The sequence below is a fragment of the Nicotiana tomentosiformis genome, chromosome 1, assembly GCF_000390325.3.
Source record: "Nicotiana tomentosiformis chromosome 1, ASM39032v3, whole genome shotgun sequence".
NCBI classification, from domain to species: Eukaryota; Viridiplantae; Streptophyta; class Magnoliopsida; order Solanales; family Solanaceae; genus Nicotiana; species Nicotiana tomentosiformis.
This window is the reverse complement of record NC_090812.1, coordinates 99,716,652-99,732,409: the sequence shown is the minus strand read 5'-3', so window position 1 is coordinate 99,732,409 and position 15,758 is coordinate 99,716,652. Positions and strand designations below refer to the sequence as shown.

Sequence of the window (15,758 nt, the reverse complement as noted above, 5' to 3'; positions counted from 1 at the left end):
TGAAGGATTCGGTAACATTTAAATTGTTGGGCCCGTGTGTAAGAACGGGCAAAGCTAATCTAGTTAAAGAGAATAGCGTGTGTCCAATACCAATAGAACCTTGGTCTAATAGTTAGTAATTGAAAGTGATGGTGCTAATACCAAGAGATCTAAGATTCATGTCACGATCCAAAACTTAGCCCGTCGTGATAGCACCTAACATTGTACTAGGCAAGCCGACACCTCAAAGCATTTCCAACACTTTTAAATGAAAAATGAACTAAAACAGGTTTAAATAATTAAAGCTCTCATAAACTGAATAGAAGATCAAAACTCAATACGAAAATTCTCAAAACCAGGGTGTCACTGAGTACATGAGTGTCTATACAACACAAGCCTGAAATATTGTCTATAAAAAACTGAATCTAAATACATAAAGCTGAAAGATAGGGAAGGAGAGTCAAGGTCTACGGACGCCGGCAGTTATCTCGAAGTCTCCAAATGACTAAGTTGCTCAGATAATCAGCACCCACCGTGTCTCGAAACACCTAGATCTGCACAAGAAGTGCAGGGTATAGCATGAGTATAACCAACTCAGTAAGTAACAAGACTAACTATTAGACTGAAAGTAGTGACGAGCTTCACGGGTACAGTTCAATTACATAATTTCATTTCAGGAAAGTAGGCATGCTTTTAAGTTCGATAGTTAAAGACAAAATAGTTAAATCATGTCAAGTTCAATTGAAACATGATATTGCACTTCTCAGTAACTACATGACAGATATATGTGGCAACTGATGTACAGACAATAATGAAATCATGTGAATACTCTCATAGTATCAGTCACTCAGTCCTCCCATTCACTCCAATCTCACAATTACTCATTGCTCATAGTCACTCCATCCTTACAGCCACTCAATCCTCCCAGTCGCTCGACACTCATACTCGCACTCAGTAGGCACCTGCGCTCATTGTGGATGTGCAGACTCCGGAGGGGCAATTTCAGCCCAAGCGCTATAATAAGCCAATCATGGCATAAATCAAATAAACATGTTGTGGCGTGCAGCACGCTCCGATAAATATCCTCACAATCAGACCCTCGGCCTCACTCAGTCATCAATCTCTTCAGTCTCTCGGGCTCTCAAGAATCATGATAATCAGCCCGAACAATGATGATATAATGCATCAATAAAGGACAACATAGACTAAGATATAATATGCAAGTAAAAATTCTATCTGAGTACAAAATGGCAATTTAGTACATAATTCAACATGTAACACGACCTATGTGGGTCCCTATAGTACCAACACATAGCCTAAGCGTAATTTCTAACATAATAGCAACTCAATTTCTCTAACACATGGTGGAAATACGGGAAGCGACAAGATTAATCAACTATATGGTTCCATGGAATCAACCAAGTCACAATTCTTACGGTGCACGCCCACACGCCCGTCACCTAGCGTGTGTGTCACCTCAACACCAATCACATAACACGTGATTTAGGGTTTCATACCCTCAGAACCAAATTTAGAAGTGTTACTTACCTCAAACCGTGAAAATCTCTACTCCAACATGCTCTTGCCTTGTGAAACGACCTCATAATGCCTCGAATCTAGCCACAAACAGTTCAATACAATCAACACGAGCTAAAGGAATCAATTCCATAAGAAAATACTAAGTTCTTAGTCAAAAGTAAAAAGTTAAACTCAAAAGTCGGCCCACGTCTCGAAATCCAATAAAAGTCACAAAATGCAGAAGCTCATTCAACCACGAGTCTAACCATACCATATTTACCAAAATTCGACACCAAATCGCCACTCAAATCCCCAAATTAAACAATCCAAATTCCTAGCCTCAAACACCCAAATTCCACCTTAAAACACACAAACTAGGTGGAAAATTCAATGGGGAAATTATTGAATAAAAATAACCACAAATGACTAACCTCAAGAATCCTTACGAAATCCCCCTAAATATTGCCTAAGCCCGAGCTTGAAATGTCCAAAATGATAAAAATCTCGGAAACCCTCGAATTTAAACACTGCTCAGGCATTTCCGTCCATGCGGAGCCTACGCTCGCACCTGCGCATCCACTTTTGTGGGGGAAAACCACGCTCCTGTGGAATCTAGTTAACTGGCGACCTCCCGCACCTGCGATCCCAGCCTCGCACCTGCGGGTGCGCATATGCGAACCTTCTTCGCTTCTGCGATGCCCCTGCTGCCTAACCAAATCCATTTCTGCGGTCGTCGTCGCATAGATGCGCATCCGCATCTGTGGAACCTCTTCTGCGCCTGCGACCACTGCACAATCCTCTCATGTCTACACCTATGATCCCCTGCTCGCACATGTGATCAGAGCTCTGCAGGTGCGATTGCACCAGAACTGGTGAGCTTCGGTAGTCACCCAACTCCAAACTTGATCCGATAATCATCTGAACTCCACGCAAGGCCCCTAGGACCTCTACCAAATATATCAACAAATCCTAAAACATGATACGAACTTTGTCGAGCTCAAATCACATCAAATAATGCTAAAATCACAAATCGCGCATCGATTCAAGCCTAATGAACTTTGAACTTCTAACTTCTACATTCAATGTCGAAACCTATCAAATCACGTCCGATTGACCTCAAATTTTGCACACAAGTCACAAATGACACAACGAACCTACTCCAATTCCCGGAATCCCAATCCGAGCTTGGTAACCATAAAGACAACTCTCGATCAAACTTCTAAATTTCCAACTTTTACCATTTTGAACCTAATTCTACTACGGACCTCCAAATCACAATCCGGGCACACTCCAAAGTCCAAAATCACCCAAGGGAGCTAACAAAGCCATCAAAATCCCATTTTGAAGCCATTTACACACAAGTAAACATCCGGTCAACCATTTCAACTTAAGCTTCCAACCATGAGACTAAGTATCTCAACTCATTCCGAAACCTCTCCGGACCCGAATCAACTACCCCGGCAAGTCATATAACAACAATTAAGCATTGAATGAGCAATAAATGGGGAACAAGGATACAATTCTCAAAACGACCGGTCGGGCCGTTATATCCTCCCCCTCTTAAATAAACGTTCGTCCCCGAACAAGTCTAGAAAAGTACCTGGAGTCTCAAATAGGCATGGATATCTGCTCTGCATCTCCCGCTCGGTCTCCCAAGTAGCCTCCTTAATTAGATGACCTCTCCATTGCACCTTCACTGAGCTGTGTCTTTTGACCTCAACTTTCGAACCTGCCAACCCAAAATGGACACTAGCTCCACATCATAAGTCAAATCACCATCCAACTGAAATGTGATGAAATCCAAAACAAGAGACGGGTCACCAACATACTTCCAAAGCATAGATATATGAAATACTGGATGAACACTCGATAGACTAGGAGGCAAGTCAATCTTGTAAGCCACTTCTCTAATCCTCCGAAGCACCTCAAACGGCCCAATATACTGAAGGCTTAGCTTGACCTTATTCCCAAACCTCATAACACCATTCATGGGTGAAACCTTGAGCAGTACCTTCTCCCCAACCATGTAAGCAACATCACGAACCTTTCGATGTGTAACATTTCTGTCTAGACTACGTCATGCGAAGCCGATCCTAAATCAATTTAACCTTGTTCAAAACATCCTGAACCAAGTCAGTACCCAATAGCCTAGCCTCACTAGGCTCAAACCAACTCACTGGAGATCGACACCACCTCTCATACAAAGCCTCATACGGAGCCATCTAAATGCTCGATTAGTAGTTGTTGTTGTAGGCAAACTCTGCGAGCGGCAGAAACGGATCCCAAGAGCCCCCGAAATCTATGACACAAGCGCAAAACATATCCTCCAACTCTTGTTGCACCGCCCTCCAAAACTGCAATGTTGTACTCAACTCAACCAGGGTGCTCAACCCTCGTTGTACCGAACTCCAAAACTGCGATGTAAACTGCGTGCCCTGATACGAATGATAGACATCGGCACACCGTGAAGGCGAACAATCTCGTAGATGTAAATATCAGCCAATCACTCTGAAAAATAAGTAATCCCAACTGGAATAAAGTGCGCAGACTTGGTCAGCCGATCCACAATTACCCAAATAGCATCAAACGTTTTTGAAGTCGTGGGAGCTCAACTACTAAATCCATGGTGATACGCTCCCATTTCCGCTTCGGAATCTCAAGCCTCTGATGAATTTCGCCCTGTCTCTGATGTTCATACTTCACCTGCTGACAATTTAGGCACCAAGCTACAAACCCCACTATATCTTTCTTCATCCTCTTCCACCAATAGTGTTGCTTCAAGTCCTGGTACATCTTCGCCGCACCCAGGTGAATGGAATACTGCGAACTGTCAGCCTCATCAAGAATCAACTCACATAACCCATCTACATTAGGCACACAAATCCAACCCTACATCATCAACACCCCAGTATCCCCAATAGTAACATCCTTGGAATCACCGTGCTGAACTGTGTCTTTAAGGACAAGCAAATAGGGATCATCATATTGGCGCGCTCTGATGCGATCAAATAAGCAAGACTGAGAAACCACACAAGCTAGAACCTGGCTGGGCTCTGAAACATCTAATCTCACAAACTGGTTTGCTAAGGCCTGAACATCAACTGCAAGTGGTCTCTCTCCAACACGAATGAATGCAAGGCTACCCATACTCACTGCCTTCCTACTCAAGGCATCGGCCACTACATTGGCCTTCCCGGAATGATACAGAATGGTAATATCATAGTCCTTTAGCAGCTCCAACCATCTCCACTTCCTCAAGTTTAGATCCTTTTGTTTGAACAAGCGCTGGAGACTCCAATGATCCGTAAATACCTCACAAGACACACCGTAGAAATAATGCCTCCAAATCTTCAATGCATGAATGATGGCGGCCAACTCCAAATCATGAACAGGGTAGTTCTTCTCATGGGGATTCAGCCGACGTGAAGCATAAGCAATCACTCTACCCTCCTGCATCAAGACACACCCAATACCAATCCGAGAAGCATCATAATACAGTGTATAAGAGACAGAAGATAAAGGTAAAACTAGAACTGGAGATGTGGTCAAGGCAGTCTTGAGCTTCTGAAAGATCTTCTCACACTCACCTGACCACCTGAATGGGGCACCCTTCTGAGTCAATTTGGTCAAAGGCGCTACAATAGATGAGAAACCCTCCACGAAGTGACGATAATAACCGGCCAAGCCAAGAAATCTTCGAATCTCCGTAGGTGAGGACGGTCTAGGCCAACTCTAAACCGCCTCTATCTTCTTCGGATCCACCTTAATCCCCTCACTAGACACCACGTGCCCCAAGAATGCCACCGAGCTAAGCCAAAACTCACACTTGGAGAACTTGGCATAAAGTTTCTCCTCCCTCAGCCGCTGCAACATAATCCTCAAATGTTGGGCATGCTCCTCCTGGCTACGAGAGTAGACTAAGATATCATCAATGAATACTATGACAAACGAATCGAGATAAGGCTGAAATACACTATTTATCATATGCATAAATGTCATTGGGGCATCGGTCAGCCCCAAAAGACATCACAAGGAACGCATAATGACCATAACAGGTCCTAAAGGCCGTCTTTAGATATCCGAGTCCCAAATATTCAATTGGTAATACCCAGACCTCAAATCAATCTTAGAGAACACCCTCACTCCCTGAAATTGGTCAAATAAATCATCAATACGCGGCAAAGGATACTTGTTCTTGATTGTAACTTTGTTCAACTACCTATAGTCGATGCACATTCGCATAGTACCATCCTTCTTATTCAAAATAACAAACTGGTGCACCCCAAGGCGACACACTAGGCCTAATAAACCCCTTATCAAGAAGCTCCTGAAGTTGCTCTTTCAATTCCTTCAACTCAGCTGGTGCCATACGGAGAGGAATAGAAATGGGCTGAGTGCCCGGCACCAAGTCAATATCCCTGTTGGATGGCATGCCCAGCAGGTCTGCAGGAAACACATCTGGCAAGTCTCAAACCACCGGAATAGAGTCAATAGTAGGAGTATCAATACCAACATCTCTTACAAAGGCCAAATAAGACAGACACCCCTTCCTAACCATTCGTTGGGCCTTCAAATATGAAATCCAGCATAGCATGACATGGAGACAACTAGTACTTACCCAATATCACATCGAAATCAACCATACTAAGCAATAAGATATCAACTCTAGCCTCCAATCCCTTAATAGTCACTACACGTGACCTATAAACACGATCCACAACAAGAGTATCGCCCACTAGCGTAGATACATAAATGGATAAAACTAAGGACTCACGGGGCATATCTAGATAACGAGCAAAATATGATGATACATACGAATAAGTGGAACCAGGGTCAAATAATACAAAATCACCCATATGGCATACTGAGACGATACATGTGATCACTGCATCTGAAGCTACAACATCTCGCCTGGAAGGAATAGCATAGAATTGGGCTTGACCACCACCTGATCGGCCTCCCCCTCTAGGGAGACCTCTAGCACCCCGAGCTGGGTGGGTGGGTGGTGAAGTAACTGGTACAGAAATTGTAGCCTGACTCCTCTGCTGAACTGGACCTCCCGAGCGACAGGGACACTATCTCCACATATGCCCAAACTCCCCGCACTCAAAGAAACACCCCCGGTAATGGTGGTGGTGGGGACTGAATCGGTCTTAGAGTACCAAAGTAACTGGTAGAAGGACCTGGCATAGATGAACCCTGAACCGATGGAGCACGGGATGAATTCTGAGCTGGGAGAGCACTGAGAGATGACTGACCCGGACGGGCAATGAATGAAGCATGGCAAGATGATGTACCACAGTGAACTGGACAAGTCATCTATGCGGGCCTATAAGGACGACCCATGTTGTGGTAGGACTACCCCTCCAGAAGGTACACCACTGAAACTCCCCGAACCACGAGGCCTCTTAGCCTCCCTCTCCTCACGCTCCCAACTACAAACCATCTCTAACCGTCAAGCAATATCAACCACCTCGTCGAACGTAGCACCTGATACACTCTCCCAAGTCAAAACAAAACAGTACTGATAGTCGAGGCCATCAATGAACCTCCAAATATTCTCCCTCTCGGTGGGGACCAACCATACTGCGTGACGAGCCAACTCTGAAAACCTCATTTTATACTGGGCCGCAGACATGCCATCTTGACGTAGTTGCTCGAACAGCCTGCGCAACTCCTCTATGCGAGTTTGTGGCAGGAACTTCTCCAAGAAGAGAACGGAGAAACTCATGCCATCTAAGTGGTGCTTCACCGACCGGCCTGCGGCTCTCATAGGCCTCCCACCATCTGAAGGAATCCCCAGTAAACTAAAAAGTAGTTTATGAGACCCCACTAGTCTCCAAAATACCCGTTGTGCAAAGAATTTGTTGGAACCTGTCCAAGATATCCTGGCATCCTATGACTCAGCCCTACTGAATGGTGAGGGATGAAGTCTCCCAAACCTCTCTAGTCTCATCTGCTCATCATCAATTATAACGGGACCCACCTGGGACTGAGCAGTTGCAACCGGCTGAGCGTGTAGTACCCCCAGTGTCTGAAGTCCCTGCATCACCTGCTCTAGAGTACGGGCGGCGGGAGTCTGGGTACCTTTCCCGGCCTGAGAAGTGGCTAGAGCGGTCTGAATAGATACTGCTTGAGCAAGGCTGGTGCACATAGTCAAAATCTGAGCCAAGGTCTCCTGAAGGCCTGGAATCACAATGGTCACAGTTGGTGCCTGAGCTGGCCCTACTGGCTCAACCATATTTGGAACCTACTCCTGAGCTGGAGCAACTGGTGGATCTGCAGGCGCTGCTCTAGCTGTTGTACAAGTTGCACCTCTGCCCCTACCGTGACCTCGGACTCCCGTGGCCCTAGCTGGTGGTACTGGTGGATGTTCGTCCTGTCCGGTAGCACGTGTCCTCACCATCTGTGAGAGAATAGAGTAACAGAAATTAAGTTCCCGGAATCAACAAATACACACAACAAGAATACAAATATGTGAAGTTTTTAAAGGGTTCGGCAGCTGCTGGAAGAAAAGCACAGACATCTCTGTACCGATCCGCAAGACTCTATTAAACCTGCTCATGACTCGTGAGACCTATGTAACCTAGGCTCTTATACCAACTTGTCACAACCTAAAACTTAGCCCGTCGTGATGGCGCTTAACATGGTACTAGGCAAGCCGATACCTCAAAGCATTTCCAACACTTTAAAATGAAAAATGAACTAAAACAGGTTTAAATAATTAGAGCTCTCATAAACTGGATAGAAGATCAAACCTCATTATATAAATTCCCAAAACCAGGGTGTCAATGAGTACATGAGCGTCTATACAACACAAGTCTGAAATACTGTCTATGAAAAATTGAATCTAAATACATAAAGCTGAAAGATAGGGAAGGAGAGCCAAGGTCTGCGGACGTCGATAACTACCTCGAAGTCTCCAAATGATTAAGCTGCTCAGATAATCAGCACCCACCGTGTGCCAAAATACCTGGATCTGCCCATGAAGTGCAGGGTGTAGTGTGAGTATCACTAACTCAGTAAGTAACCAAACTAACTATTGGACTGAAAGTAGTGACGAGCTTCACGGGTACAGTTCAATTACATAATTTCAGTTCAGGAAAGTAGGTATGCTTTTAAGTTCGACAGTTAAAGCCAAAATAGTTAAATCATGTCAAGTTCAATTGAAACAGGATATTGCACATCTCAGTAACTACATGACAGATATATATGGCAACTAATGTACAAATATAGAAGCCCTCATTTTCCTTCCAATTAGTGAGATTCCATCTCTTACTTGGGAAATTTTTCTCAAGCCCTCCCTTTATTCCTCGGAATCGAGCGGGCAGCGTAATGAAATCATGTGCATACTCTCAGGATATCAGTCACTCAGTATTCCCATTCACTCCAACCTCACAGTTACTCCACCTTCATAGCCACTCAATCCTCCCAGTTGCTCGGCACTCGTACTCGCACTCATGGTTGAATGAACTTCCAGATTTTGTGACTTTTATTGGATTCCGAGACGTAGGCCCAAATTCCGACACCAAATCGTCACTCAAATCTCCAAATTAAACTCTACAAATCCCTAGCCTCAAACTCCTAAATTTCACCTCAAAAACACACAAACTAGGTGGGAAATCTAATGGGGGAACATAATTATTGAATACAAATAACCACAAGTGACTCAGCCCAAGCTTGAAATGTCCAAAATGATGAAATTCTCGGAAACCCTCAAATTTAAACACTGTCCAGGTATTTTCGCACCTATGGAGCCTAGGCTCGCACCTGCACATCCACTTTTACGGAGAAACCACTACTGTGGAATCCACTTAACTGACGACCTCACACACCTGCGGTCCTCGCCTCACACCTGCGGGACCACATCTGCGAACCTTCTTCGCTTCTGCGGTCGCCCTCGCGCATATGTGCATCGGTATCTACGGAACCTCTTCCACGCTTGCGACCACTGCACAATCCTCTCATGGCCGCACCTACGCTCCCCTGCTCGCACCTGCGATCAGAGCTCCGAAGGTGCGATTGCACCAGAACTGGTGAGCTTCGGCAATCACCCAACTCCAAACTTGATCCGATAATCATCCGAGCTCCACCTGAGGCCCCCGGGACCTCTACCAAATATACCAACAAGTCCTAAAATACGATACGAACTTAGTCAAGCCTTCAAATCATATCAAACAATGCTAAAATCACGAATCACGCATCGATTCAAGCCTAATGACTTTGAACTTCTAACTTCTACATTCGATGCCAAAACCTATTAAATCACATCCGATTGACCTCAAGTTTTGCGCACAAGACACAAATGGCACAACAGACCTACTCCAATTTCCGTAATCCCAATCTGAGCCATGTAACCACAAAGTCAACTCTGTCAAACTTCTAAATTTTCAACTTTCGTCATTTCGAGCCTAATTCCACTACAGACCTCCAAATCACAATGCGGACACACTCCTAAGTCCAAAATCACCCAACGGAGCTAACAGAGCCATCAAAACTCTATTCCGGAGTCATTTTCACACAAGTCAACATCCGGTCAACTATTTCAACTTAAGCTTTCAACCTTGAGACTAAGTGTCTCAACTCATTCTGAAACCTCTTCGGACCCGAACCAACTACCCCGCCAAGTCACATAACAACAATTAAGAAGGGAATGAGTAGTAAATAGGGAACATGGCTACAACTCTCAAAATAACAGGCCGGGTCGTTACAATGCAACTCATATATTATGTACTGTAAATACATATTTTCCTATGAACATCAAAAAAATTCGGGCAAAATACAAAATTGTCCTGTAGACCAAACCTAATTGCATTTACTAGAAAAAATGTATATCAAATATATATATATATATATATATATATACATACATACAAATTCATATTTTTAGACTATTATTTTTTGAACCACCTAAAAATATATATTTCTCATAAAATTTCAAGTGAATGAGCTAGCCTGGTTTTTCTTCTTCTTCTTCCCTTTTCCTTTCAAAAGGAATATTAGCAATTTAGTCCCTCAAATATTGATAAAATTTTATTTTGGCTCTTGTAATTTTGATTAAGTATTTTTTATCTTCAATTAATTAATAAGCGCACTTTTAATCCCTTTGATTGTGAATCTTCAAAAATTTAACGAATTATCAAGAGATAAACAATTATATTATTGAGGTGTTATGTTTAATTCTTACTATTGTTCCACATTATAGAGTAGCTCAAAAATAGTCTAAATATTATATATATACTTTTTTGTAAATTAAAGACGCAAATTTTAGTAAATTGAAGAATGAATATGCTTAGCCAAATATTACAAGAACCAATGTAAGAAATCATCAGTAACTGAGGGACCAAAAATGTAATTAACCCATTGGTTAATTATTACATATTTGCTACACAAGGCGTTAAAAAAGATATATTTTAGTTAATTGAAGGTTAAATTACATATTTTCTACACAAGGCGATAATAAGAGACACATTTAGGTTAATTGAAGGTCAAATACGCTTAATCAAATATTACAAGGATCAAAATCAAAATTTACCAGTAACATAGGGACCAAAAGTTCAATTATCTGTTTAAGATAATATTTACCTGTAAAACGACACAGTTAAATTTGAAACGTGGTTTATAGACACGTGAATTAATTTTATCCAAGAATATAAAATAACTACGAACATAAATAAATTGATAAAAATAACTTGAAGAAAATACAAGCTTGACTGTGGGCTGATCTTCTCCATAAGCAATAATAAGAGCCAAACGAAGAATAGAAAAGGAGAATATTGTTTAATAGAATAAGAGCAGGTTTGCCTTTTTACAGATTTTGTGCCTACAATGGATATAAATTCTCCTATTTATAGCTCAATTCACGGAGACAAGATTCCCAAATCAGGCTCTTCTTTAATATGAATAAAAAAATCTTTAATGGCTACATAACGGTTGTGAACTAATGCAAAGAACCTTTGTAATGACAGGCGAGCAACCTTTCATTTTAGACGAAGAAGCGCAGAAGATATGGTTGGATGTTGTCAGTGGTCCTAAAAAGGGGATAACATACGGCCTTCCAGAAAGATCCTTTCGACGCTATAGGGCTGGATTGCATGGTATAGGGACTTCCGCCCAGGGCGAAGCACTTGATAGGTCGACTCTCTCGGCTATAGAGAAGAAGAGATCGCAAAGCTGTCAGCAGAGCTTGAAGAGGCAAAGATTAGAGAAGAAAAGAGAGATAAACAATTTGATACCCTTCAAGATCAGCTAGAAAAGAGGGAAGAACAATTTAATGTCCTTCAAGGTCAGTTGGCCAATCTTCTTGCTAGTGGTACTTTCCCGATTCTCCGGTCTCGTGAGTCTTCCCCAGATGCTAATCCTTCTCGTCGTGATCCTTCGAACCATGCCGACGATGAAGCTTCTTGTAGTGGAGATGGAGATGATGTAGTACAAAATACTCATTGAATGATGTTTGAAGTTTTAACTTGGGAGGCGTTTTGTTGTTGGATTTTTTGGAACTCTATAAATATTATTAATTTTGATAGTTGTTATTGTTGTTGTTATTGGTTGAATAGCATCAATGCTGCCATTATAGGATATTGGTTGTTGGCAGGTGGTGCAGCTGTAAAACAGTTCTATTCTGCCAAAAGTTTACCCGAAAAACCAACCGCATACCAATCTAACTCGGCCGGAAATGTTAAAATAAAATTCTCAGAAATTTAAAATTACCGACCGACTTCAGTCGGTATCAGCAATAAATTTTTTTCAGATTTTGAAATTATCGACCGAAATCATTCGGAATTTTTTATTTAAATTTAAAATATTTTAATAATACCAACCGATTTCGGACAGGAATGTACAATTTTTTTTTAAAAAAATTAATTAAGATTCCGACCGATATCGGTCACTAATTTAAAATATAATTAAAAATTATTTTCGAGAATACCGACCGAATTCGGGACCGAATTCGGTCGGTATATTTAGTTTGTGTCAGATTATTTGGTCAAAGGTGTGTTGAAATTTCCGACCGACTTCGGTCGGAAATATCGACCGTCTGCGATTGCCAAACGTTTGCGACTATTATCTTTTCAAAAAATTAAAGTCGGTCGGTTTTGATTGGATTCCGACCGATTTCGGTCGGTTTTTCTGGACATTTTTTGGCAATTTTCTAGTAGGGGGAGGGGGAGTGGTTAATTTCCCAGGTGAAATGAGCTCGGGTTAAAGGAGAAGGATTAATTTTAGTGACACATGGAAACCTCTGGTGTTAATCAGTATAATTAGAGACAATAAAGTCCCAAACAAAGGTTTGTTAGTAACTAAGAGCATTATTAGCCCAAAAATTAACGGCAAAGACACCGGTAACTAAAATTTCAACAGAAAGTAAATATAGACTTTTTTGTAATGTACAAGGGAAAATATGAAAACTTTTCCAATATAATATGAAGAAAATAAGAAAAGTTAACTAAACACTAGCTAATGGTGTTAATTGATGTGTAGGACTTCAAATATAGTATAAGGGTAGTAAGTGTATGATTCAAAAATACAAAGAATGTATTCGAAAGTGAGTGATAATATAAAAGTACATAGCGCTTAATTTACCTTTTAATATAATAAACTTTCACCTTTGTGTGCGTTTATTTCTAAAGGAAAAAAAAGGGATACATCATTAAAAGAGTCACAAGAGTATCGTTACCACCACTAAGAACATACTTTGACACCATTACTCGCATGTTAAGACTAAAGGCAAACTAAGAGTAGGAAACTAAGATTTTTAGGGTGCTTACCTTACTTGGTGTCCATTTGGTAGACACTGCTACATCCTGCGGAGTCTGATTTTTCTTGTTAAATGCCATGTTCTTTGCTCTGGGATGCTTTATTAGTTCTCGCTCACAATATTCAGAAGCTGCAAGCAAATGGAGAGGAGTATTTCCATCATTATCTGTCTCATCAATTAGACTAAGATAGTCGGGAGAATTTAATAGGAATTTGACTACCTTTTTCTTTTTGTTCAGTATGGCGATATGAAGAGCATTTTGGCCGCGTCAGTTAAGCATTTCCCAGCAATCTGGGCAGCGTCTTAATAGCTCCTTCACATGTTTACATCACCTTCATTGGCTGCAATGTGAAATGTAGTTATCCAATCATCTCCACTGCCGGTTGGAATGTAGGCTAATGATTTCTTCCACCTTAGCAAACTGGAAACTACTTCTTTCCGCCCTAGTTTAATGGCATAGTGCAGCGTATTCCAACCCCGTCCGCTTCCTCGCATAATGATTTATTCCATTGCCAGAGTAAATTAGTGCACTCTGCATGCGTCAAATAAGATGAAAAGCCGTTAATTCGTCTATACTATTCCTTAGAAAAATTTGGAGAGCAAGATAACTCAAACAATCACTCAAACTCGTCAGAAGAGAAACATAGGAAAAGATGAATCTTCCTCATAATTTGGCTTATCCAAAATGGCTCAAATACTTATGCATTTATAAGTGATCATTACCAATGTATCCAGGGTACAATGTATCACCATATATATCATGACTTCTCCTATTCCCCAAAGTACATGAATGATTAACTCTTCATGAACTAAAAATATATACTCCGAATAAAATTTAATATTTCAACAATATTAAGATCTTTATTATGGATTATGTTGGTATTAAATCTGTTTTTCCTTATTAGAATGTTTGTAGCTTGTAAGTAAGGGTTCACTAGGGCGGGAATGGTAGCCGGGTTGTGGACCCTTAGAATTTGGATTGTACACAACTACACATTATAGCTAAGCTAATTAATCAACCGTGACTTAAGGAATATGAATCCATAATCTATGTTGCGCAGTGAACCCATAATTGCGCAGACTCTTTAAAATGTTGTCGCACACATATTAGATTCTCAAAAAATGCTTTACTTTTGAAGGATTCGACACGCACCTGGCAATATTTTCGAAGAGTCCGAGCAACATAAAAAATATTGAGCCTATATCTAACATTATTTGTATTTTATATAGAAGTAATAGGCAAGCTTAACAAACAGGTGTACTATTCTGACCAGGGTATTTGAATATGACAGCTGCGTGCATAGGGGTTCGTTGACATGGTCCTGAATAAGATAGTCTTTTGCAGTGTTTCAAGATTTCACACAAAGCACCCGGAAAATTAGACTCTACGGCCAGATACAGAGGTGTTTCCCCAGCATTGTTTGCTGGAAATTCGAACTCAGGATCTTCTTTCACCAAGAGAGTGACCACACCAAAATGTCGCTTCCTCACAGCTTTGTGCAATGCCGTATCTCCATTGCCATCTGCCATCCGCATCATGAGCTGCTTTGCCTCTTGTCCTCCTTCACTGAGCAGCACGTGGACAACTTCAGTGTGACCCTCGTTAGCTGCTATCAACTGTGGTAGGAAGTCGTCGCCCTCTCCAGTATTGCCTTCCACTGCAGCCGTATACAAGGTTGGATCCATCCTTTCTGATTTCGTGTACGTATTATATCCATATTCTTCCAATTATATGATCTTGCAAGTTATTCCATTTCCTTTATTGAAAGTAAAAGGATCTTGAAGAAGTTATATGATCTTGCAAGTTATTCCATTTCCTTTATTGAAAGTAAAAGGATCTTGAGGAAGTTATATGATCTTGCAAGTTATTCCATTCCTAGATAAGAATCTTGCAAGTATTCGATTCCTTTGGCCGCCCGACAATATTTAAAGACTTGCCAATAAGTTGCTTTTGATTGAACGGTTGGTTTTACCTTTGTTTCTTTTTCATGTATAAATTTCTCTGTAATGCAGATATTTGTGTGAAAACTAAGAATCATTGTCCAGATTTCGAATTTGCTTTAGTGATTTTATCTTGAGTGATCAGTCTAGATTTCGGCCAAATATGTATATATTTTTTAACGACCCAACCGGTAGTTTCGACTTTTAGAACCCCGTTCCCCTAAATAAAACTCCCTGAATGTGTTTTTAATGTTTTATGACTTGCGGTGGTGGTTGGTTCGGGATTTGGAAGTGTTTGGGTTGAAATCGGAACACTTGGTTCCTTAAGTTAGCTTTAAAAGGATAAGTTTGACTTCGATCAACATTTTGAGAAAATGACCCCGGAATCGGGATTTGAAGGTTTCAGCAGGTTCGTATGTTAATAAGTGAACGAGTCATATTCTAAGTGATGTAGGGTCTAAGGAGAGCCCTAAGTCTTAATCAAGTTGAAAATTACATGATAGACTAAAGTTTCAAATGAGTACACACAAAAACCTAACTTTGGATGAGCATGCCTATATATATA

General features: G+C 41.2%; 1 protein-coding gene across 5 annotated transcripts; it reads right to left on the bottom strand.

The window, feature by feature from the left end:
* Positions 1-269: 269 nt before the first annotated feature.
* On the bottom strand, positions 270-15,069 carry LOC104107119 (ankyrin repeat-containing protein At5g02620-like). Of its 5 annotated transcripts, XR_011412128.1 has the most exons (5): positions 14,524-15,069; positions 13,473-13,784; positions 13,263-13,381; positions 1,528-7,903; positions 270-533 (listed from the first exon to the last, which is right to left on the bottom strand). XR_011412128.1 is itself a non-coding variant. In XM_070188440.1 (2 exons), exons 1-2 carry the CDS (start codon positions 14,936-14,938, stop codon positions 13,696-13,698), a joined length of 504 nt encoding a protein of 167 aa, XP_070044541.1. In that variant the 5' UTR covers positions 14,939-14,961; the 3' UTR covers positions 11,254-13,695. The 5 variants fall into 5 exon arrangements, 1 of the variants encoding a protein (XP_070044541.1); XR_011412127.1 differs by having other exon boundaries at positions 270-7,903; positions 14,524-14,962; XR_011412124.1 differs by lacking the exons at positions 270-533; positions 1,528-7,903 and adding an exon at positions 11,254-11,645 and having other exon boundaries at positions 11,733-13,381; positions 14,524-14,961.
* Between the last annotated feature and the right edge of the window lie 689 nt (positions 15,070-15,758).